This window comes from Salvia hispanica, unplaced genomic scaffold (assembly GCF_023119035.1).
Source record: "Salvia hispanica cultivar TCC Black 2014 unplaced genomic scaffold, UniMelb_Shisp_WGS_1.0 HiC_scaffold_907, whole genome shotgun sequence".
NCBI classification, from domain to species: Eukaryota; Viridiplantae; Streptophyta; class Magnoliopsida; order Lamiales; family Lamiaceae; genus Salvia; species Salvia hispanica.
Genome location: NW_025952696.1, coordinates 85,678 through 107,064, shown reverse-complemented (window position 1 = coordinate 107,064; position 21,387 = coordinate 85,678). Strand labels below are relative to the sequence as shown.

Genomic DNA, 21,387 nt, shown 5'->3' with positions numbered 1-21,387 from the left:
CGGAATCAGGTGGGGAGAAATGGAAATTTGGGAGCGACCGAATGTTATGGGAAATTTCCCTCCTTTTCTTCCTCCCTCTTTCTCTCTTTTTTCCCTTTTAATTTACCCAATCCGTTTTTTCTCTCTTTTAAAATCACAACCGCGGGAATAACAATGTTATTCTGAGACTACCAACACTATTCTAGATTTTCCCGGTTTCGCGACACCGAAACAACCTAACCAAAATCGACTAGCTTTCTTCCCCCCAAATCAGTTTTACACTTTTTCTTTTCTTACACGAGAAAAACAACTTTTAAAGATTAAACCCTGAAAAAAATAAATATTGATTCTATTATTAATACCATTTAAATATATAATGAATATTTGGTAAAACTAGATGTCCTATGAACTTTGAAATTTGGGGATATTAAATCATAAAATTTCAATTTTTCTCAATTGTCTCACCCGGGCACAAATCCAACTTTTGGTGATGTGTAAAATGATAATATTTCAATAAAATAAAAAAAGAAAGGAAATAAAAGTACCTCACATTTTACTAATTTTTCTACCAACTTTTTTAAATTTCTTAAAATGGGGAAAGTAACGAGATTCCAATGTTGTTGGTGTATTATTTATTACTCCCTACGCCCAATTTATATTGACCTATTCTTTTTTGGGGTTATCTCAACCAAGATAGATATTACTAAAAATAAAACTTTTTTTCTTTTTATTTTCTCTTAATTTATTTTATTCAATTAACACATAAAACAAAATTATAAAATTTTATCGTAAGGACAAGGTCATCTTCCTTATAATGAAAGAATTATTAGTATTTAATTTTTTCCTTTTACTATTAATCTTCTTCTTTTATTCACATCCATCATTACTGTTGTTTGAAATTTAAATTATCAAATTTTGCCCTTTTTTAACATTCAGCTTATAATTATTTAGTTCGTAGCATCATTAGTTTGCTAAGAGCTTAAGAATATTTGAAAAAAATTCAAAATATAACAAAAAAAATGAATTGGTAGGCCTCCCAGTCCGCCCTTGTTTACTAGCAACACCAAATGCGCTATGGTGGCCGGGCCGTCTTTGATGGCGGCAGTTTTCTAGGTAATTAAGTATTATATGTTGGAATTATATAAAGGTTTTCATGTTGATTAACCAAGAATAATGAAAAAGAAGCATAAAATATAACTGAAGCGTACTTTAATCCATCTAATATAGAAAATGGAATTCTTTGCAGATGGATATGGATCTTTTACAATCGCGTTCTTTATAATCCTATCTTATATTTATATAAAGGTTTTTGGCCTTTTAAACTAAAAACTTTTCGAATTCGGTTTTTCATAAATCTATGAGATTTGTTTTTAAAACCAAAACTTTCACTTCGTTAGGCCCAACACGACTGAATAACATATTTCCGTGCAAGTGGTCCAACATGGACGATGGGGAAAATGACATGAACCCCGGATTTAGGACCCTAAATGCGTCGTTTTACGGCTCAATCATTTTTAAAACATTACCCAACTCACCTAAAATCGAATTCAACCAAGAATCAATTAAACCCTAAAATCGAATTCAACCATCTTCGTTCATCCTCTCACTTCGAAATCAGGCGTCTTCGTTCCATCTCAGGTAGACAAATTCAAATGTCGTGTTCATCTTCAGACAGAATAATTCCCCTCAGCCATATGACGTTGAGGTAGGCGATGAGGCCAATTACTGGGGATGTCGCCGGAGAGGTGATTGGAGGAGAGGTCGAGTGCTTGGAGATTGGTGCAGTTGGGGAGGAAGGGGAAATGGAGCCCTTGAGAGAGAGGTTAGAGAGAGAGAGAGAGCTTGTAGATGCGGTCGATGGCGCCCTCGAGGAAGGAGGTGAATCCCTGGCAAGGGTTGGCGAAGGTGGATTTGGTCCAGTTCTGGAGATTTCTCAGGGGATCCTGCAGAGATTGGCTAAGGTGGGTGAGGCAGCGCTCGTCGTTGGGATCGGCGGAGGCGGCGGAGAGGAGGAGGAGGGCAGCGGCAATCCGGCCCCAGATGATGCCCATCATTCTAATCTATCTTAACACCTAAAGAAAAGAAGATGCGCGCCAACTGTTTGTGGAAATGGCAGAGGGGGATTAGAGATAATGGCAAATTCAAATCTCGTGTTCATCTTCGGACAACGAAGAAGATGGTGAAAAAGCCCTAACTTTACGTTTGTCGATTTTTGTGGAATTTGTTTAAGTGTTGGGTGCGTGAATACTTGTTTTTAAGTATTGGGCGTGTGAATAAATGTTTAAGTTGTGTTTTGTTTAAATAAAAGTTATCATTTGTATTGAAACAATTGTATTCATGTAGTATTCGCCAAATAGGATCAGTAATCACTTTAATGACAAATATGATTCAAATTGACACGTAGACAACCCGGGTTTAGCCGTTGACCATCGAGGAAAAACCTAATGAAGTGAAAGTTAGTGGTTTTAAAAATAAATCTCATAGTTAAATGGAAAAATCGAATTGGACAAGTTTTTGATTTAAAAAGCCAAAAACCCTTATATAAATAATACCCTTTATTTCTGTTAGGTCAACAAATAGAAAATCTTATATAATATCTACACTTATTTCTTTAACAAATAAATGTACTTTAGTCTAAACTTTAATCTCTATTAAACCATTTTAATTGATTAATTGAAAGATAGTCATGCACGTTAAATACGCACGTTTGAAGCCCAAATTTCTAACATTGTATTTCCTTATTTATATTATGTACTAACTAATGTAGTTGAGAATTCTATCAAGCAAGTTAATGTAATATAACCCTAGAATACATAGATAATTATATATATAGGGGAGTGATCAATTGCTAACTCATCATTTAATTGTTAACTACAACTAATTTAAGGTCATAAGATTTTAGAAAACGTGTGTGTCTACAATTTGCCACGTGTAATTTTTATTTTTATTTATTAAATCGAAAAGATTAAAAAAAACTCCAAATTAGAGTTTTCGATGAAAATGTCAATATATGTTCCAAAAATATAACCACAATGCTTTGAGAATGTCAACACAATGCTTTAAAAGTTAACACATTGCTTATATTGACATTTACATGTATTATATTGATATATTTTATATCTTAGTTGACATTTACGATTATCGAAAAATTCTCAAAAAAAATTCAAATTTTGACGTCGGAACATATGCATGTAGGATATCGTTGAAATCCTTATAAAATTATCTTTAATTTGATATATGTTATATGAATTTAAAGTTTTAGGATTTCTTTTAAAAGTTAGTTATAACTAATTTTATAGTTAATTGACATTAATACCGCTATTGATATTTTTTGGAATTAATTCTATGAACTTATTGACGTTTTTGTTGATCGTATTGACATTTCAGATTGATGATATAGGCCTTTAATTTAAATATCCAATAGTTATTATTTAGTTATAGTTAGCAATTAAGTATTGAGTTAGCAATATAACACTCCCCTATATATATACTCGTAGTACTAGCAGTATTTACATAAGTCCTGATTTGATATATTTAGTCTTCCATGACCCTCTCCACTAAATAACATCCCTATTTCTTGAAAGAAAAGTTTTATTTAAGTCATGTTTTGTATATATTAAGTGTATCACGTCCCTCTCCAATAATTTAACATTCCATGATCTTCATATTCAGATAAAATAATACCAAAATATAATTTAGAAGTGAGTTGTGAGATTATTTTAATCATAGATGATTAGTTATAACTAATTATTTCATGATCATCCATTTAAGATTGAGTTATGAGATTGAATTTCATAAACCAAACACATCATAAATTTAATCTCTAATACAATCTATGCAAATAACAATTAACTCACCTATGTATGCCTGTCCAAATTCCATTGGGAGGATTTAATCCGTAAACAGTTGACCCCACATATATATGCCTGTCCAAATTCTTTTGGATCATTTAATCAGTAAACAGTTGATGTATAAGTGTGTTGGAAGAATAAATAAACATGCGTTAAAATGAGTGTTATTTCCTGGAGAATGCACGCGGTTGCGTAGAAGATTTGTATGTTGACGGACCAAAGTCTTTTTCCTTTACTTATACTCCTCCGTCCCAAATAATTTGAGATAACTTTATTTAATACCAATTTTAAAATGCTAATGGAAATTGAGTTGAAAAAGTTGATAGGATGTGGATTACTCTTTTAAAATATTAATTTTATAATAAAATGTGAGTAGAAATGAGTTAGTGGAATATGAGGTCCACTACCAAAGTGAAGTGGACAAATTATTGGACAATAGAAATGGAATATTAGGTCGAATTATCGAGCGCGAGGAGTAAGACTTAAATGGGGCTAACCTGAAATGACATATATCATAAATAATGAGATATTTCAAATCAATTTTTATACTGCTATATTTTTAGATTTCACACTCAGTGTGATTTAAGATTCAGTTTATTTTTCTCATACTAACTTCACATTGGCTATTAATCCCTTATTGATACATGTCACACTTGGAGATATAAATATTATAATAATTATATAAATCCCTTATTCAGAATTAAATAAAATGCAATTCTACGTGTCAAAAAATCGACCTTCATCTCTTCCTCTCACTTGCATCTCTATTTTTGAGGGGAGTATTATTTAGAATCAAATTTAGTACTATCAAATGACAATTCGTTTTTGGGATATATTAGTAGTAGTATTTCTTAAAGCAATCCAACTATTTATAAAATGACAAATTACTTGTAAGTACACGAATCATGTTTAAATTTGAGATGGCCAAAAAGAAAACATGCGTTGTGCAAGATGAAAAATCAGAGGAACATACTATACTTTTCAAACATATACTTTTCAAATAAAAGATTTACTTTTCAAATAAAATATACTACTATGCACGAAGGATTTGTATATTTCTTAGGAATTCTCCATTACATGCTCTTAATGGAAGGTTTTGTATAGGGATGTCAATGTAGCAAACCCAGTGGAGCGCCAATAGTCCGCTAAATTTACGAGTTAGAGGTTGAAAATTTCTAACCCGATAAAATTACAACTCGATTAGCCGCACCCGATTAACTCAGAACCCGTTAGGGCGACCCGAAAACCCGATGGGTCCGAAAACCGATAAAATTTTTATCGTTCTATTTGTTTGACATAATTCGACACTTCATTGGTTATTTTATAATATAGATTACTAAATAAATAACATTCATTTTTATATATTAAATATATAAATTATATGTTAAATTTTTATTAACGTAATAATAGATATATAAATTAGAAACTTCAAATTCACTAAAAAATATATATTTAAATTTCAACATGCTTTAAAATTTCTTGATGTTTATGTTTTATTTTGCATAAATCTCAAATATTAGTATTTGATCATGTTTATGTTTGAGTTTAAGCACATATTTCAAATTTATCATAATTAAATATTTTACATTTTATAAATGTAACTAATTTTCACCATTATTTATTTGATTGACGCATTTTAATTTTATCTATAAGACAATCACGGTAGCCCGAAACCCACTTTTAGTAGCGTTGAATTTTATAACAAAAATCACAACCCGACAATTCGACCCGATTGACCGCAACCCTGGCTGGCCCGATTGCCATCCCTAGTTTTGTATATATATGTGATATGTATGAGTGGACTTATATATTAGAATTGAAACAAACATACAAAAATGAGAATTTGGTGGGTTGGGCTTATGTTATTGCAAGTAGTGAATTCTGATCCACAGACATGGAGTCTGGGTGATGGGTGCAGCAGTAAAGTACCCAAAGATCCATCTAACTTTGCCACAAACCTCACTGCCACCTTCGCTCAACTCCGAGCTAATCTCTCGGAGCCCAACCATTTTGCCACCGCCGACACAAAAATCTCACCGGACCCTGTTTACGCCATGGCGCAGTGCAGGAACTACTTGTCTCCAACCGACTGCTTGGCCTGCTTCGACGCCGCTGTAATCGCCATCACCACCAAATGCAATTGCTCCAGCCTCGGTGCCCGGGTCGTCTTTGACGGCTGTTTCCTTAGGTAACTTACTCACTAACTTAATGATTGGTACCTACATACAAAAGTATACAACCACTAACTTAAATGTTTGGTACCGACATACAAAAGTATTTATTTGAGGCAGTTACAACCACTAACTTAATGATTGGTACCTACATACAAAAGTATTTATTTGAGGCAGGTACAACTAGGTATGTCAATCTAGGTCAAATCATGGATCAACCTGAATAACCCCCTAAAATTATAGGGTTAGGCGAAAATGCAACCTAAATGCATAATAGGGCTACATGGGCCGACCCGTTCGGTCGGGTTATGCGAGCTGCAGGCGGGTTTGGGTTAGTCCATGGGTTGATAATTTAAAATAGAAATATAATTAAAATTTTGGATTATATAATTATATTATGTATATGCAGCAATATCAATATTAAACGCAACATTGATATGAATTAGATATGGTAATTATGTTTCTCTCTCAAATTGAAAGTTAGAATTTATTTCTTGGGTACACAATGAAGAATGTCATTCAACTCCATTGAAATGCATGATTTCCATTTAGTTGTACTCAGATTCACGGTATGTTTATGTATTTTGTTTCAATTTTCAATTTTATTATTTTTTTCTCTTGTTCACTTTGATAATACTTTATTATTTGCGATAATGCTGTTTTTTATATAAGTTAGAATATTGGGATTTGATAGAAAGAAACACATAAGATCACGTTTGACTCGAATAGCTCGTGGGTTAGCTCGAAACCCGAAGATTTAGGGTTAGCGAAAATTTATAACTCAAAAATCACAACCCGAATAATCCGAACACAAATAACCCGACAACCCGAGTGGATTGGCCCAAACCCGAGCGGGTTAGCCCATTGACATCCCTAGGTACAACTAACTAACTAACTAGCGAATGATGAGTACCTACATACAAAACTATTATTTTGAGGCAGGTACGAGAGCTACAACTTCTACCAAAGGACAAGCGAGCAATGGCTAATATGTGATGATGTTTCGTCCGGCAGCCGGTTTCTTGGAAGAGAAAACTAGATTGCTGAGTGACCTTGAAGTGGCAACTCCGAGGATGAAAGAGTATTTTGCAGCAAGTCAACGAAATACATTTGTTTATGCGGTCGCGCAGTGTACTCTCACAGTCACGCGACTCGGCTGCCAAGGTTGCTTACAGGCAGCATATAATAGTTTGCAGAACTGCAGTGATGCAACGGGTGGAAGGGTTACCGATGTTGCCTGTTTATGAGATATTCCAATCAATCTTTCTTTCCCGATGATCAGACAACACCTATCAAACTACCGGAAAAGGTAGTTAATAGTACTCTATATGTCCCTCTCAGAACTAAGACGTACTTTTTTTTTTTTTAATTAAAAAGAACACCTTTATTCTCTCTCTTACTTTATCTGCAGTGAATCGACTAAAGGCAGCTGATAGGGGGAACGGTTGGAGGTTCCTATATTTGTAATTGTAGCAACTGCTCTCATGTGGTTCAAGTTTTCAAGGCACTCAGAATGCTCTAATAGGTTCATTATTTACCTCTCATTCTATTTTTGGATATATAACTGGCTATACTTCATAATCATTCTTTCTTGTCGTGATTGTATTTCAGCTAATATATTGGGGCTACGCAGTTGCAACTTCCAAATAGATATAGCTACCTGATTTGAAAGAAGCAACAAACAATTTCAGTGAGGAAAATAAAATAGGACAAGGTGCTTTTGGTGCCGTCTACAAGGTACTGGTTTTAATATGTTTGAAAGTATACGAGAATTGAATATAAAATTTTTTTTTTTTAGGTGTGCGATCAAATACTATATGTTAAAATATCAACACAAAGACATCAATTTATCAATTTTCTTGTTTGATAAACTTATGCCTTTGTGTTGATATTTAAATTTATATGTTGTATTGATATAATTATGTCTTTATGTTGATAATTGAAAGTTATTAATTATTACCGTAAATTAATTAGACACTAACGTAACCCATTTTTTTTATATGCATAGATGTACTTCTCGTACTATTATTTTTCTATATATTCGTGTTGTTTGTGCGAGTGCATATGTTGTGTTTGTGCATGTGTATTGTGTGCGTGTGTGTATGATTGTGAGATATCTAATTTACACCTATTTGGAATGTCTTTGTGTAGGCGACGAGAAATGACACGTTGTAGCAGAAGAAGTTGGATATGAAACATAGTGGAGCAAAGGAAGATTTTGAGAGCGAAGTTAGACTTATTAGCAATGTTCATCATCGCAACCTAGTCCGTCTCTTGGGATGTTGCACCAAGGGATTTGACCTGCTTCTTGTTTATGAGTTCATGGAGAAAAAAGCCTTGATAGATTCTTATATGGTATGTTCGGTTCATATAAAATGTTAGGTGAGTTTCTATCTTAAAATCAATCGGTGATAAGTGAGAAATAGCCCATGAGAGTCGCCATAATCTTAATAAGTGTAGTTGTATGTGAAACTTATATAGTTGTTTCTTCCTCTCTTTACACTAAATTGAGATATTTTTCGTTTTTCTTGAATAGGTCAAAATCGAGGATTGTTGAGCTGGAAACAACGCGTGGATATAATATTTGGAACGGCAAAGGGGATTGCGTTTTGCACGAGGATTACCACACCACCATCATACATCGAGACATCAAACCGGGCAATATCCTACTCAACAATCACTTCCAAGCTAAGATTGCGAGATTTTGGTTTGGCGAGGCTTCTCCCGAGAATCGACACATGCCGCACTAATTTTGCGGGCACATTGTAAGTGTTGTCTCATTCTCATCACTCTATATCTATTTGTCTATATAATATATATGTATACATATACATGATTAGGGAGGTATACTTAATAAAAAACCTTATTTATAGAGTATTCTGTCCTATCACCAGAAAATTGATTAGTGAATTTATTCCTGAGTAAGATGGGTATCGACATCCCATGGCATTTTCAGAAGGTCGACATCTCTTCGAATTGTGATGCTTGAAATCATCACGCGTAAGATCCACGATGTCACCCAAGATTCCACCTATGAATATTTACTTAAAGAGGTAAATACTCAAATTAACATATAAATGTGCAATCAATCATTTTAAGGGCATGGTCCTAATTATATTGCAATGCATGGAAGTTATACGAGAAAGACACTCACCAAAACCTAGTTGACGTGGCATTGAACTTGAACGAATATCAAGTGGAAGAAGTGAAAAATGGTCGAGATTGCTATGCTTTGTGTACAATGCCTTCTCGAGGCCAACCATGTCCGGGTCATTTTCATGCTTTCGCGATGGATCCATTGGGGTGCAGAGGGCTGTCCGAACGCCGTCTTTCGGTTATGAAGTTGGAGTTCATGTTGATAATGGCAGTTGCTTTCTACACAAGAATCCTCGATGCCACTACCTTACTCACTCGCGAGTGGCAGATCCGAAAAAATAAACTCGTTGGGTCGGATATACGAAGAATATCATTGTAGTATTCTTATTTTGTCTGTCTTCATATCTGTTCTCGTCGTCGTCCTACTCATCATCTTGTACTAAGTAATTAAACTAAAATATTATCTCCGTTGTAAATTCTCCTTTTCATACTCGAATGTGAAATCGAAATATGTGGTAATTGTTTGAAATAACATGTATCTTTCTTGCTTATATACTCCACAAAAGTTTGAAATTGTTAAAGAAAAAACACAACTTATATGAACAAAAGCCTTGTACAATAATGTGGTGAATTGACAATAGTGAATCGTGATAGAGTAGTTAATATCCAAAGCCAAATATTAAGGTTCAAGTTTACCATGATACAATCCTTTAAGACTTTTATAGCCTTTTTTTACTTCTTAGACTTTAAGGTTAATTTAATAAATACTAAATTACTGACCTTGGTCCTACTTCTTATATATTGTGTTTATAATAAGAGGTGCAGTAGAAACTGAGTTGGTTGGAATTGTGACCACCTACCAAAAGGTTCAGAATTTGAAAGACGCAGTTTCAGTTTTAGGGTTATCGATTAGGTAAAAATGCGGACAAATTTTCGTGGACGAGTGAGTAATTCTAGAAATTTCAAGGTTATTTTAGTCGAATATACAATTCTACTTACCATTTACTAACTCACATATTAGTGTCCTCTCCATTATCTCTTTCTTAGCTCGTGTGTCTCTCTTGCAAACATGCAAGCACAAACACAAAGTATTTTGTCCACTTAGGCATAGAGGCACGAAGTATACTAGCATCTACAGGAGCCATCTCCCATTAAACAAAAGAAAATTTCATTGTAATTTCTCAATTCGAGAAACTTCATAACGTAGCTCTCGTGGAAAAAACATGTGAAAAATGTGGGAGACTTTTGAGGTGGCCAAGACCTATGGCCTTTCATCTTGGTAACTCCCCAAATGCATTAAGAGATAATCTTGATTGCAAGGCCTTTAAAGTGCTTTTCTAGCCTATAAATAGGCTTGATCTTGGAGTGGAGAAACACAACAACATACACTTTCTACTTTCTCAAGCTCTCTACATCATAATGTGCATTCATAGAAGCATTGCATAGCTCGATTCTCGGAACTCCATCAAGTTCGCGGTGCCTAGCGGGTTTGAGGTGCTTCTACACGCTAGGAGGAAGTCGTTTTATCTTTGGGGCAATACGTCTTTCCCGTGAGCACTAGCCGTAGCGTAATTTGTCTTGGGGAAAAGAGGGCTTTCCTCAACTCGACTTATTGGTGGTTTGTTTTATTTTATTTCCGTTGTAATTTCCTTTCCCAGTTATAGTTGTTATTTTCCCGATTGTAATAGTTAGAGACGCCGTCACGGCTTGGAATTTTTATCCCTTTATTTCTAACCGCTCTTATTTCAGAAATTGCTATTATATTCATCGACGTTACATAATATTGGATTGAAGCATGCTAATTTTTCTATTTATTAAGGTTTTTTCTTTTATTTTTTCCCTCACAGAATTTATAAGTAAACCAAACTACACTACTCAATTGTGAAATCGATTTAAAATAAGCCATAGGCGTGTATTTTAGTGAGAATGAAGTGCGTATTTTTGGTGCAATACAATATTTTTCTTTAATTTTTGAAGTTATTAAATTAAACCATGGGTCGAGCGTGTATTTTTGTGATCCTATTGACTTTTTTTTAAAAGAGTTGTCTCAAAATCTTGACCCACTTCGATTGGTACATCTGGAACGACTCTACCTCCGATGAGAAGAAGAATCATCAATCAAATTAAAAATAGATATCGAGATAATTCAACCAATTAACTTATAAAACACATGTTTTGTTTTTTACAAAAATACATAAATAATAACTTTACACCCAAAATCAACCCTCGAATTTTCCCAAATTTCACACCCAGATTTATTAAGCAAAAAAAAGTGATATTTGAATAAAATTTAACGAAGGCGGCGGCAAAGGGAGAGGCCATCAGCGATGGAAAGATGAGCAAGTTGGATGCGAGAATCTTTAGCCAAAAAGGTGTTGAGATTCCTAAGAAAGATCCGTTCCTCACCAATCTGATCCTTCCATTCCTGGGTTAGATCCTCATCAGCCAATGCGACAGTGCCGGCCCACAGGGTGTTGTCGTAGGCGATCAGTCCTCCCACCCTCACTACTTTAGCAGTAGCTCGTGATAATTAATGTAGTTTTCTTTGTCGGTATCCACAAATGCGAAATCAAATGTCCCTTCTTCTCCCTGTAATTAATTAATTTCACTTTACAATCAACTTGTTTCCCTCATACTTTAATTTCAAATTAATATAGAGTGTAGCACTCCACTATTTAATTATATTATCATTGATATAAATTATTTATTTAATTAAAAGAGGAAATGGACTCACAGTATGAAGTAATTGGTTAAGAGCCGTGACTGCGTCTGAATTAATGAATTGGATCTTATGAGTCACGCCAGCTTTCTCAATAAATGGCAGCCCAACCTCGTATGCTTCTCTATCCGGATCAACTGCAATTATCTAAATACAATGTTTTTTAAAAATTGGATCAGTAAGCAAACCAGCAAAGCTATCAAAATTTACGCTTGTAACAAAACACAAAATTCAATAATCATTTTTCACAATTTCCAACTTTGATTCAAGTCATCAAAGTCATTATTAAGTACACTATTAACTTCATTTTTTTTAAAGTACACTGCCAAAAAATCTACTCCGTATAAGATTTTGTCAAATTCTAGTGTGTTCTGTACAAAATTACAAAATTAATCATAAAAACTTATACAGTTTGAATTTGTTTAAAATTAACACGCCGTGAATAATTCTAGTACTATATTTTAACCAAATGATTTTGATTATAAGTACTTGCATGTCTTATTGTAAATTCTTTCATTCCCTTTCTATCCCTTCTTCATAATTCCCTGGTCATGATTTACCGAGCAATGTCATCCTTAGCAGCGCGTGATGTGACAGTGGTATCGAGCCTAGGTTTCCTTTCCGCTCGAACCCATGAGTTTTCCTTCTTAAATGGTCTGGACTTGTTTCACTAAACTATGTATCGATTCGACCAAAGCTCGCACCAATTCATCACACTCAACGAAAAGAGTAGATGAATGAGGAATATCGTCTTATGGATCACGATGACAATTTTAACCACCAGTACTTACTTGGAGCCCCAATTTTTTTTTCCTCTTTCTGACAAAGAATTTGATTGACTCATATTTCGAGAGTAATGTACCATTTTGTTCACTTCTTTCTGCACCAAGTGGTGGTTCATTTTCAGTACGCATAAATTTGGGTCTTGTCCTCATCTTTTCAAACGCCATTCATTGACGACAATATTCTTTGACTCGTCCCTTGTAAGAGTAGTGACTTTCATGAGTTCTACCAACAAATCTCATCTCTGAAATAATTATACCTATAAGGCAGTTAACTTTCAAGTATAGCATATTGTCTTGAATATCTTGTTGACCGTTCTCTTTCTCAATATATGATTTGTAAATTTTCTTCTTATAAATTTAGGATTTGCCTTTGCCACAAGCCTCTTACACGTATCGCCTCCTGTTCAAATTCTTATGCCACTCCAAGTTCAAATTTTGAATTTTACTTTCTCCCTAAGAGAGTTGCTTGTATTACCTATGAAAGATTTGGAAAGCCATCAAAATTTTTTCATTATTTTATATTATGATGTGATGAATCAATAGTCAATACAACTTCACAACAACAACCTTATTTTTGAATTCCTCCATTTATTGGGTATGTCGAGGCTTACTTTGATAGATAGACCCTCCAATATTTGCTCAGCTTTTTCAAACTTGATTTATCAACTAAATTGACAGTCAACTATGAGAATTTAGATTCTATTCATTCATACCCCACTTTCATAACTATTCCGTCTTCCAATCTCTGCCAAAGGAAATTTTTATTAAGCTCTATGGGTATAGCTTAAACCTTGTGAAAGTATGCGTCTCTCTTGACTGGGCGTAATGAACCCAAATTAAATCTATCCTTGAAGAAGCTCAGTTGTTACAAGCTATATGTAAGAGGTTGTTACGAAAACCCACGATCGCTTGATCAGACTAGTGACAACTGTTTTAACCTTCTAGATAACCTTGGAATTATTTCAAAATTCAAATTCCCTTTCAGGATCAACTCAATTTATTCAAGATAAGACTGGTAAATCCCTGAGTTTCCTTCATGGGGCATGCACGAAGGACAATGCTTTAAATCTTTTAAGTTTCACAAAAGAAGGAAGTGCCCTTAGGTGGACATGCACAAATGTGATGCACCGACCAGAAGGATCGACATAAGTAGAACAAGAAGTTTTATATATGCCACGACTAAGTACCATTTGCGATGACCCTCTAGAAGAGCGAAAGTACATTATATACATAGATAGTACGCAAAAAAAAAAAAAAAATAGATGTAAAAGTCCTCGTAGATCGTTACATCTCGTAGATTCTTACATGCATAAGTAGTTGATTGATCGATATGTGAATGTAAATCATGTCGAATTGAAATTTAAATGGGAGAAATCGACAAGGTCAAAACAACCGACACAATGCTCACAAGCGCAAGTAATGGAGATGCAACCTTGGCAGACCCCCAGCTACCTTATCTGTCGCAACAACAATAACCCCGACGACCGAGACTATCCAAAAAGGCCCACGCCTATGTTTTGAAACAAAAGAGCCAGAAAGGGGCAAGAGAATGTAGCAAGTATAATCATACTCTTTGGTATAACGATTATTCTCATATATGATACAAGCGCTTTTTTTTCTTTTTTCTTTCACACCTTCACATCAGTACCTTGCGTAGAGGCCTTAGACTTCCAAACGAAGCAAGTTAAGCATAGAATAAGAGTCTTTCGCCAGTAAGAAGAATTGCAGAGATCAGACGTGTTTGCTTGAATGTCGAAGTCATGTGGGGAAAACTTAAGATCACGACAAATATAGAACACCGACATGATCCTAGTATGGATCTACTAACCGAGAACTACACCACTAAACTATGTAACCACGACCAATTTCTTTCTCCCAGGAATAGAACCAACATTTCCCATGGAATCACCACGAATAAGCAAAACTCCATAATAACCGCCTTACAACCGCGACAGTTGTACGAATAGTTTACCTGGCCAACTTTGTGGCGTGTGAGTTCTCAGATGTATTTCTCGACGATCTACTTCGCTTACTCGTAGATATGTCATTAGAATTCAATATCGATCTTGAACCCGGATCTGCACCAGTGTCAAAAGCTTCGTATCGGATGGCTCCTAAGGAATTGGAGGAACTAAAGCTGCAACTTCAGGAACTTATGAATCTAGGTTTCATCAGAGCGAGTGTCTCGCCATGTGAAGCACCAGTACTTTTTGTAAAAAGAAAGATGGGTTACTAATAATGTGCCCAGACTATTGAGAGTTGAGCAAATTGACCTCAAAGAATAAATACTCGTTTGCCAAGAATTGATGGCTTGTTTGATTAATTTCGAGGAACTAGTGTATTTTCAAAGATGGATTTAAAGTTCGGCTACCACCGACTGAAGATTCGACAATATTAGAGCCCAAAGACGACTTTTCGAACCTGATATAGCCACTACAAGTTCATGGTGATGACCTTCGGCTCAACAATTTCGTCTGCAATATTTATGGTCCTCATGAACTGTGTACAACACCCATAACTCAACAAATATGTATTAGTATTCATAGACGTCGTGCTCATCTATATAAGAAACAAGAAGAAACACAAGGAAAACATACCGATCACATTGGAAACACTAAGATCAAAAGTTGAATGTCAATTTTAGCAAGTGTGAGTTCTAGATCAACGCGTTGAACTTCCTCTGCCATGTTTTGACTGCCAAAGGAATCCAAACGAATCCCACAAAAAGTAGAGATCGTGCCGAATATAGAACCCCTTACAAAACTCAATGAAATATGAAGCTATTTCAAGACTGGAAGTTTGAAAAGAGTTTTCATTAACTGAAGAAGAAGTTGACCACGTCACCATTTTTTTTGAGTTGTCCCAAGACTGGAGATAAGCTATGTAGTTTACTTCGATGCGTCAAGAAATGGACTCGGCTGTGTCATCATGCAAAACGGAAGAGTAATAGCATATGTACCGAGCAGGTTACACAAGCTTAATTACCACCCACACGATTTGGAATTTAGCTACTATGGTTCCCGCCTTAAAGATTTGGTGACACCTCTATGGAGTTCGATGTAAAAATTTCACAAATCACAATAATATCAAATATTTCCATGACCCAGACTTGAAAATGAGAAAATATATATATAGTTGGAACTAGTGAAAGATTACGATTGTGGCATCAACTACCATCCCGGCAAGGCCAATGTAGTGGCCGATGCTCTAAGCCGAATAACGAAGCACTTGGCAACCATGTTCACCCAAGAGGAAAAAAAAAAAAAAACAAAAAACAAAAAAACCTACGAGAATTCAACAAGCTCAACTTAGAAATGATGACTGCCCCAGAAACGGTAGAAGCAAGGATAGCTACTCTAGTGGTTAGCCAGAATTGAGAGAGCATATTATCGTTGCACAAAGGCAGGACGAAGGCTTGGAAAAGATACGGGTAAAAGCAAGGACCGATGGAGGTGAGAACTACCCCGAAGAGGTAGATAACACCCTCACTTTCGGAGGGAGGTTGTGTACGCCCAAGGATAAGAAACTAAGAAACAATATTGTGAGTGAGGCTCATGACACACCCTACACCACAGACCCTGGGAGTACGAAGGTATATCAAGACCTAAGGCGAAATTCTAGTTGGACAGCATGAAAAGATGCATTGTATCATTTGTGGAGAGATGTTGGGTTGCCAACGAGTTAAAGCACTACATCAACAACCTTGCGGGAGACTACAACCTTAATAAATAAATAAATAAATAAAATTCTGAATGAATGTGAGAACTTTTAACCATAGATTTTGTGACGGGTTTGCCAAAGACTAATCGAGGGAACACCGCCATTTGGGTGATCGTGGATCGCCTCACCAAGAGTGCTCGTTTCTTGCTTATTCCAATTACTTACGGATCCGAGAAGTTGTCTCAACTTTATGTGAGGGAAATTGCGCGCCTTCATGGTATCCCGACCTCAATCACGTTAGATTAAGATGTGAAATTCACTTTGAAATTTTGGAGAAAACTACAAGAAGAACTCGATATGAAACTAAACTTCGGCACTGCGTTCAATCCACAATCTGGCGGATAATCGGAGGGAACGTTTCAGACTCTTGAAGATACGCATCGAGCTGTCGTGCTTAACCGAGGTGGAAGCTGATGCAATCCTATTGTTTATAGAATTTTTATTATCTACAACAATAGTTACGAGACGACCGTTAATATGACACCTTACGTAATGTTATACGAGAGAAAATGCAAATCGCCGCTATATTGAAACGAAATTGGTGAAAGAAAGATGTTGGGTCTTGAAATGGTCAACGAGATGGCTCAAGTCGTGCGACAAATCAAAGGAAGGATCAAAGAAGCACAAGACCGACAAAGGTCATACCTAGATGCTCATCAGACCGACATGTAGTTCAAGTAGGAGACAAGGTTTGCTTGAAGGTCCTTCAGAAGGGATAATACTTTTTGTGTGTGAAAAAAAAAAAAACAGAAAAAAGGCTTAGATCTTGTTTAATTGGACTCTATATTTCATTTTTGTGTGTGTGACATATTGTTTGGCGATGCCACCAAGTTGTGGAAATGTCCAAAAAAATTTTTTTCCCATGTTTCGAAGCTACGAAAGTACGTGTACGACCTGAAGCATGTGATCCACCACAAAGAGATTATATTAAACTGGACTCGAGTTACAGGGAGAAGCTCGAAGCAATCCTAGACAAAAATATAACACTAAGGAACAAATCTATCACTCCAATGAAGGTGTTGTGGAGGCATCATGGGTACGAAGAAGCTTCATGAGAATTTGAAAACAAAATGAAAGAGAAATTCCCATAGCTGTTCGAATAGACCCTTACAAATTTCGGGACGAAATTTTTGTAAGGGGGAAGGAATGTAACACCCGCCCTTTTTATTCCTAAGAAATTTGGAAACTAACCTATTAATTAATACGTATATATGTTTCGGGTCTAATTTTTCTTTTACTTCTCGTTATGATTAATCGTCGTGATGTATTTTTTTTAGTAGTATTATCACAATAGATGTAGTTTTCTAAAATAAAAGTTCGTACACGAGTTCAACGTTTGAGTAGAAATAAAATAAATATAAAAATACTTTCCACGCCCTCCGAGTCTCGCTAAATAGTCACGCCTTGAACCCCGATACCTACACGAATGGATAAGAAGCATGTTAAATCAAGACGAGACGATCGACGAAAGCACATCACATCAAACACGCTTATCAAACGACGGCTCACGTTTTCCAAATGACGGCTCACGTCTTTTTAAGGGACGAGACATAATATTCTTGCCATTTATGGTATTGTGAATGATTGATTGGACAACTTGCCTCATTTGGCAAAAAGTCCATGACTCTTGGACGATGCATTGCCTTCCTAAACCAAGCTATTAACCATGTAAAGCCATGCATTCTTTTCCTCTATAAATACTACACCACTCCTTCACCTACACTTTTGCTTCAACACTAGATTTCTCTAAACAAAATCTCATTTCAACTAATGATGCTAGCAAGTGCTTGAAGAAGAAGGATTTATTCTCTACACACTACATTCTTCTTTTTCCTTAAGGTAATTATCCTTAAACATTTGATTTCTTAAGCTTTTACTTCACTTTTGCATACTTTTGCATTTCATTACATCATGTAGTAAAACTTATCCAATTACTCTCATCTTTATCACCATTGTTAGACCAAGCTTTTCTCACAACTTTCATGCTCAACTTAGACCTTGAACATTGGACTCTTAGTCAATACCATTTTCATAGCAAGAATCTAGCAACACAGTGTATTAGCTTCTAAATCATCCTTATGCTGGAATCTCTAGAGCAAGTTCCAACAACACCAAGCTTTCATCATCTATCTCAACTCTAAGTAATAACCAACCATAGCCACTGCCCCAATGAGAAGGAACTCAAGATGGAAATTAGATAACAGAGAGATAAAGAACTTAGCCTTTAAGAGTGCACCGATGGACACCGAGCTACCGGAAGGCGCCGCTGCTGTCACCCGGAGCAGCCACTGCTGCTGCTGCTGTCACTGGGCGGCAGCCGCCGCCGCTGCTATCTCCGGCAGCCATCCACGACGCACACCGCTGCCCCGAAAGAATCACGCTGCACCCTTCCCCCCCTCACTCGACGAATTGGTGCGTGAAATCGAACTAAGAGTGAGGAATATGTGTGTGTTTTTAATCGTGAGTTTAAGTAGAGAAAAACCTACCTGAAAGTGGACGACGGCGGCGGAGATCCTGTGATGGGTGGACGCCGGCGACGGAGTTTCTTCTCCAGGAGGCGGCCGAACTCCGTCGGCCGAGAAAGATAGAGAGATGCCGGGAGAGAGAGAGAGACGAGGCAACGGCCGGCGTCGCTCGCCGGCGACGCCATGACCGGCGCGACGGTAGAAAGAGAGAGGGTGAGAAACGTCTGATTCAAAATCTGATCTTGAGTTTTATTAGGGTTTCTTTGATTTTAAGTATTTGGGCCTCTCTTTTGGGCCAATTAATTTTGTGGAATAGTCTCCTAATTATTCTAGTATGGGCCAATAGTTTGAGGAAAGGGAAAAAAAAAAAAATGGGCTTTGAGCCTAAGTGAGGAAATGGGCTTTATCTCAAAATTTTGGGTTTGATATCACTTAAAATGTTGAAGCCTTTAAATAATTAATCATGTGATTAATTAATACTTTATCCTTCTTAATTAATTAATTTCTTGAAATTAGGAATGTATGAGCTAAATGAATCCTCTCCCAAAAATTTATTTATTTACTTTAAGGTCTCTTATAAAATAGGGATCCCCAATTTAAATGGAATGAAGTTATCTTGATCGAACCCCGAACATAGGATGCATACTCCTTGTAGGATCATTTCATGTCATGGACCTTATGTATGTTCATAAGACTAATTTAAATCATTATACTCTTTCAAGAAGGGCATGCTCGCGGAGTTTGATTTCCAAGGCCAAGCTTTTGTAGCATTTTATTCGGAAGCTTTGAGGTGGGCTTTATATCCAACACATTAAGTGTGGATAAAATTATCAAATATATTAAATGATTTTTGTTTGATAAAATCGCACTTACTTTTTTAAAATGTTATCGTGCCATAAATTATTTGTTTTATGATGTCTATCTGCTTGGCGATGCCAAATGAATGAATGAATGAATGAAACGAATTCGGCTCCAATAGGACCAAGATCCTATTCGAGTTAGTGTACACAAAGGAATGGACCGTGAGTCATCGTAAGGGTTGGCCGGTCAATGTGATCGTGGAAGGTGGCCACCTTCCCGACACACAATGAACTATCAGATATGGCGGATTGATGGAATGAACTTAGCTTGATCAAGCGAACTTTATGAAAATGAACTTAGTAAGCTCGGGCCTTTAAGAAAACCCCGTGTGTTACTGTGATGGCATGATAATGACTTTTTCTTATATATGTGTAACTTTTGGCAATGTGTTCACTGAGTACCTCGTACTCAGCCCTGCATGTATTTCTAAATGTGCAGGTTGAGCAGTGATGAAATGGTGGCTGAGTGGAGTTGGTGGTCGTCTCATCTCTTTTGTAGGGTTCTTGTGGCATATGTCTTCACACATATGGCCATGTGTTTACAACTCCTTCCGCTGTGCACTATTGTAGTATTATTTACTAGATGGATCGTAAGAATAATGATTAGTAACAAGTGACTGTGTCAAACACTCTTTTAAATTTCATCATCTTTCGTTGTCTTGTGAACCTCCTTTGTCTTATTAAGAAGTATGTGATTGTCTTATCGTTATTTCTTTTATCCTCTTTCTATACCCTCTTCTTATTTCTCTCCCCTAGTCATGATTCACCGAGCAATGCTATCCTTAGCAAGGTGCGGTCGTGACAGTAACCCATTGACAAAGCCCATAATACGTTGCACATATTCAACTCAATAGCAATATTGCTGGTTTTCTGCGTGGAATGCTTAATAATGGCATTAACATGGTGAGATTTAGTTATGGATTTCCTACTAAGGCTATTGAATACTGTACAACTTGCTAGACGAAACCAGCTATGCATTTTGATAACAAAATATATGCATAATAATATATCTTTAATATTGTATAAATATATATTTTTTATTTTCTACGTAGAAATCAATCTTGACACAACATTGTATTTGTATATATTTGATATTATAGTATGACCTTATTGTTATTTTTTCTTTATAATTACATTTTTCGCTCCTTTTCATTTTTTTAATTATGTTTTTCATTCCTTTCCATTTTCTTAACTATATTTTTCATTTCATTCACCATATTCATTTATCAATTTTGATAAAACATCATGTCTATTTTTAATATAATTAGTATGAACTTATTGATAATTTTTCTTTTTAATTATATTTTCATTTCTTCCATCTGCTTTTATTTATTAATTGCTATGTTTATGTTTTTTAGATGATGTTACCATAATTTTTTTATTTTATATTTTAATCATTACAATATTTTTAATAGTAATGATTAGATTTTTAGTCCATTTATATTAGTACTTTATAATTGATCTATGTTATAAAATTTTTGTTGAAAATATAACCGCCCAATTTCTAGGTTGATTTATTCGAAAGTATTACTATTATTGGTAAAATTAAATGTAGTTTGTTTTTAGCTTTTATTTAATTTTTTTGAAAACTATATAAATTGTCAAAACTTGCTATGCATATTGGTTATTGATTATAATTTTGTTCCTTTTTAAAGTTATGGTAGTATTTAATTGTAGTTTTAGGTGAGATGAATGACTTTAAATAAGGAACAAATTATTTTACCTTGGAGTTCTACTAGAA

The 21,387-nt window shown here is 35.5% G+C and overlaps 1 protein-coding gene, 2 long non-coding RNA genes and 1 pseudogene across 4 annotated transcripts; 2 read left to right on the top strand and 2 right to left on the bottom strand.

The window, feature by feature from the left end:
• The first annotated feature begins 5,655 nt into the window (after nucleotides 1-5,655).
• LOC125200330 (cysteine-rich receptor-like protein kinase 2) lies at nucleotides 5,656-7,040 on the top strand. The gene is made up of 2 exons (XM_048097992.1): nucleotides 5,656-6,018; nucleotides 6,944-7,040. The coding sequence occupies exons 1-2, from the start codon at nucleotides 5,666-5,668 to the stop codon at nucleotides 7,038-7,040; spliced, it is 450 nt and encodes a 149-aa protein (XP_047953949.1). The 5' UTR covers nucleotides 5,656-5,665.
• A 4,347-nt stretch (nucleotides 7,041-11,387) lies between these two features.
• Nucleotides 11,388-12,766, bottom strand: LOC125200329 (annotated as a pseudogene).
• Nucleotides 12,767-17,603: 4,837 nt separating this feature from the next.
• On the bottom strand, nucleotides 17,604-19,032 carry LOC125200325. Of its 2 annotated transcripts, none has more exons than XR_007172714.1 (2): nucleotides 18,808-19,032; nucleotides 17,604-18,748 (listed from the first exon to the last, which is right to left on the bottom strand). It is a non-coding gene; the product is annotated as an uncharacterized LOC125200325 (long non-coding RNA). The 2 variants fall into 2 exon arrangements; XR_007172713.1 differs by having other exon boundaries at nucleotides 17,604-18,721.
• Nucleotides 19,033-19,518: 486 nt separating this feature from the next.
• Nucleotides 19,519-20,362, top strand: LOC125200331. The gene is made up of 2 exons (XR_007172715.1): nucleotides 19,519-19,576; nucleotides 20,086-20,362. It is a non-coding gene; the product is annotated as an uncharacterized LOC125200331 (long non-coding RNA).
• Nucleotides 20,363-21,387: the final 1,025 nt, after the last annotated feature.

Excerpts from the sequence above, each read along its gene's own strand:
- LOC125200330 (XM_048097992.1), top strand. The coding sequence starts at position 5,666 with ATGAGAATTTGGTGGGTTGGGCTTATGTTATTGCAAGTAGTGAATTCT. Across the intron at positions 6,019-6,943 it reads TTTGACGGCTGTTTCCTTAG|GTACGAGAGCTACAACTTCT; the intron begins GTAACTTACTCA and ends ATTTTGAGGCAG.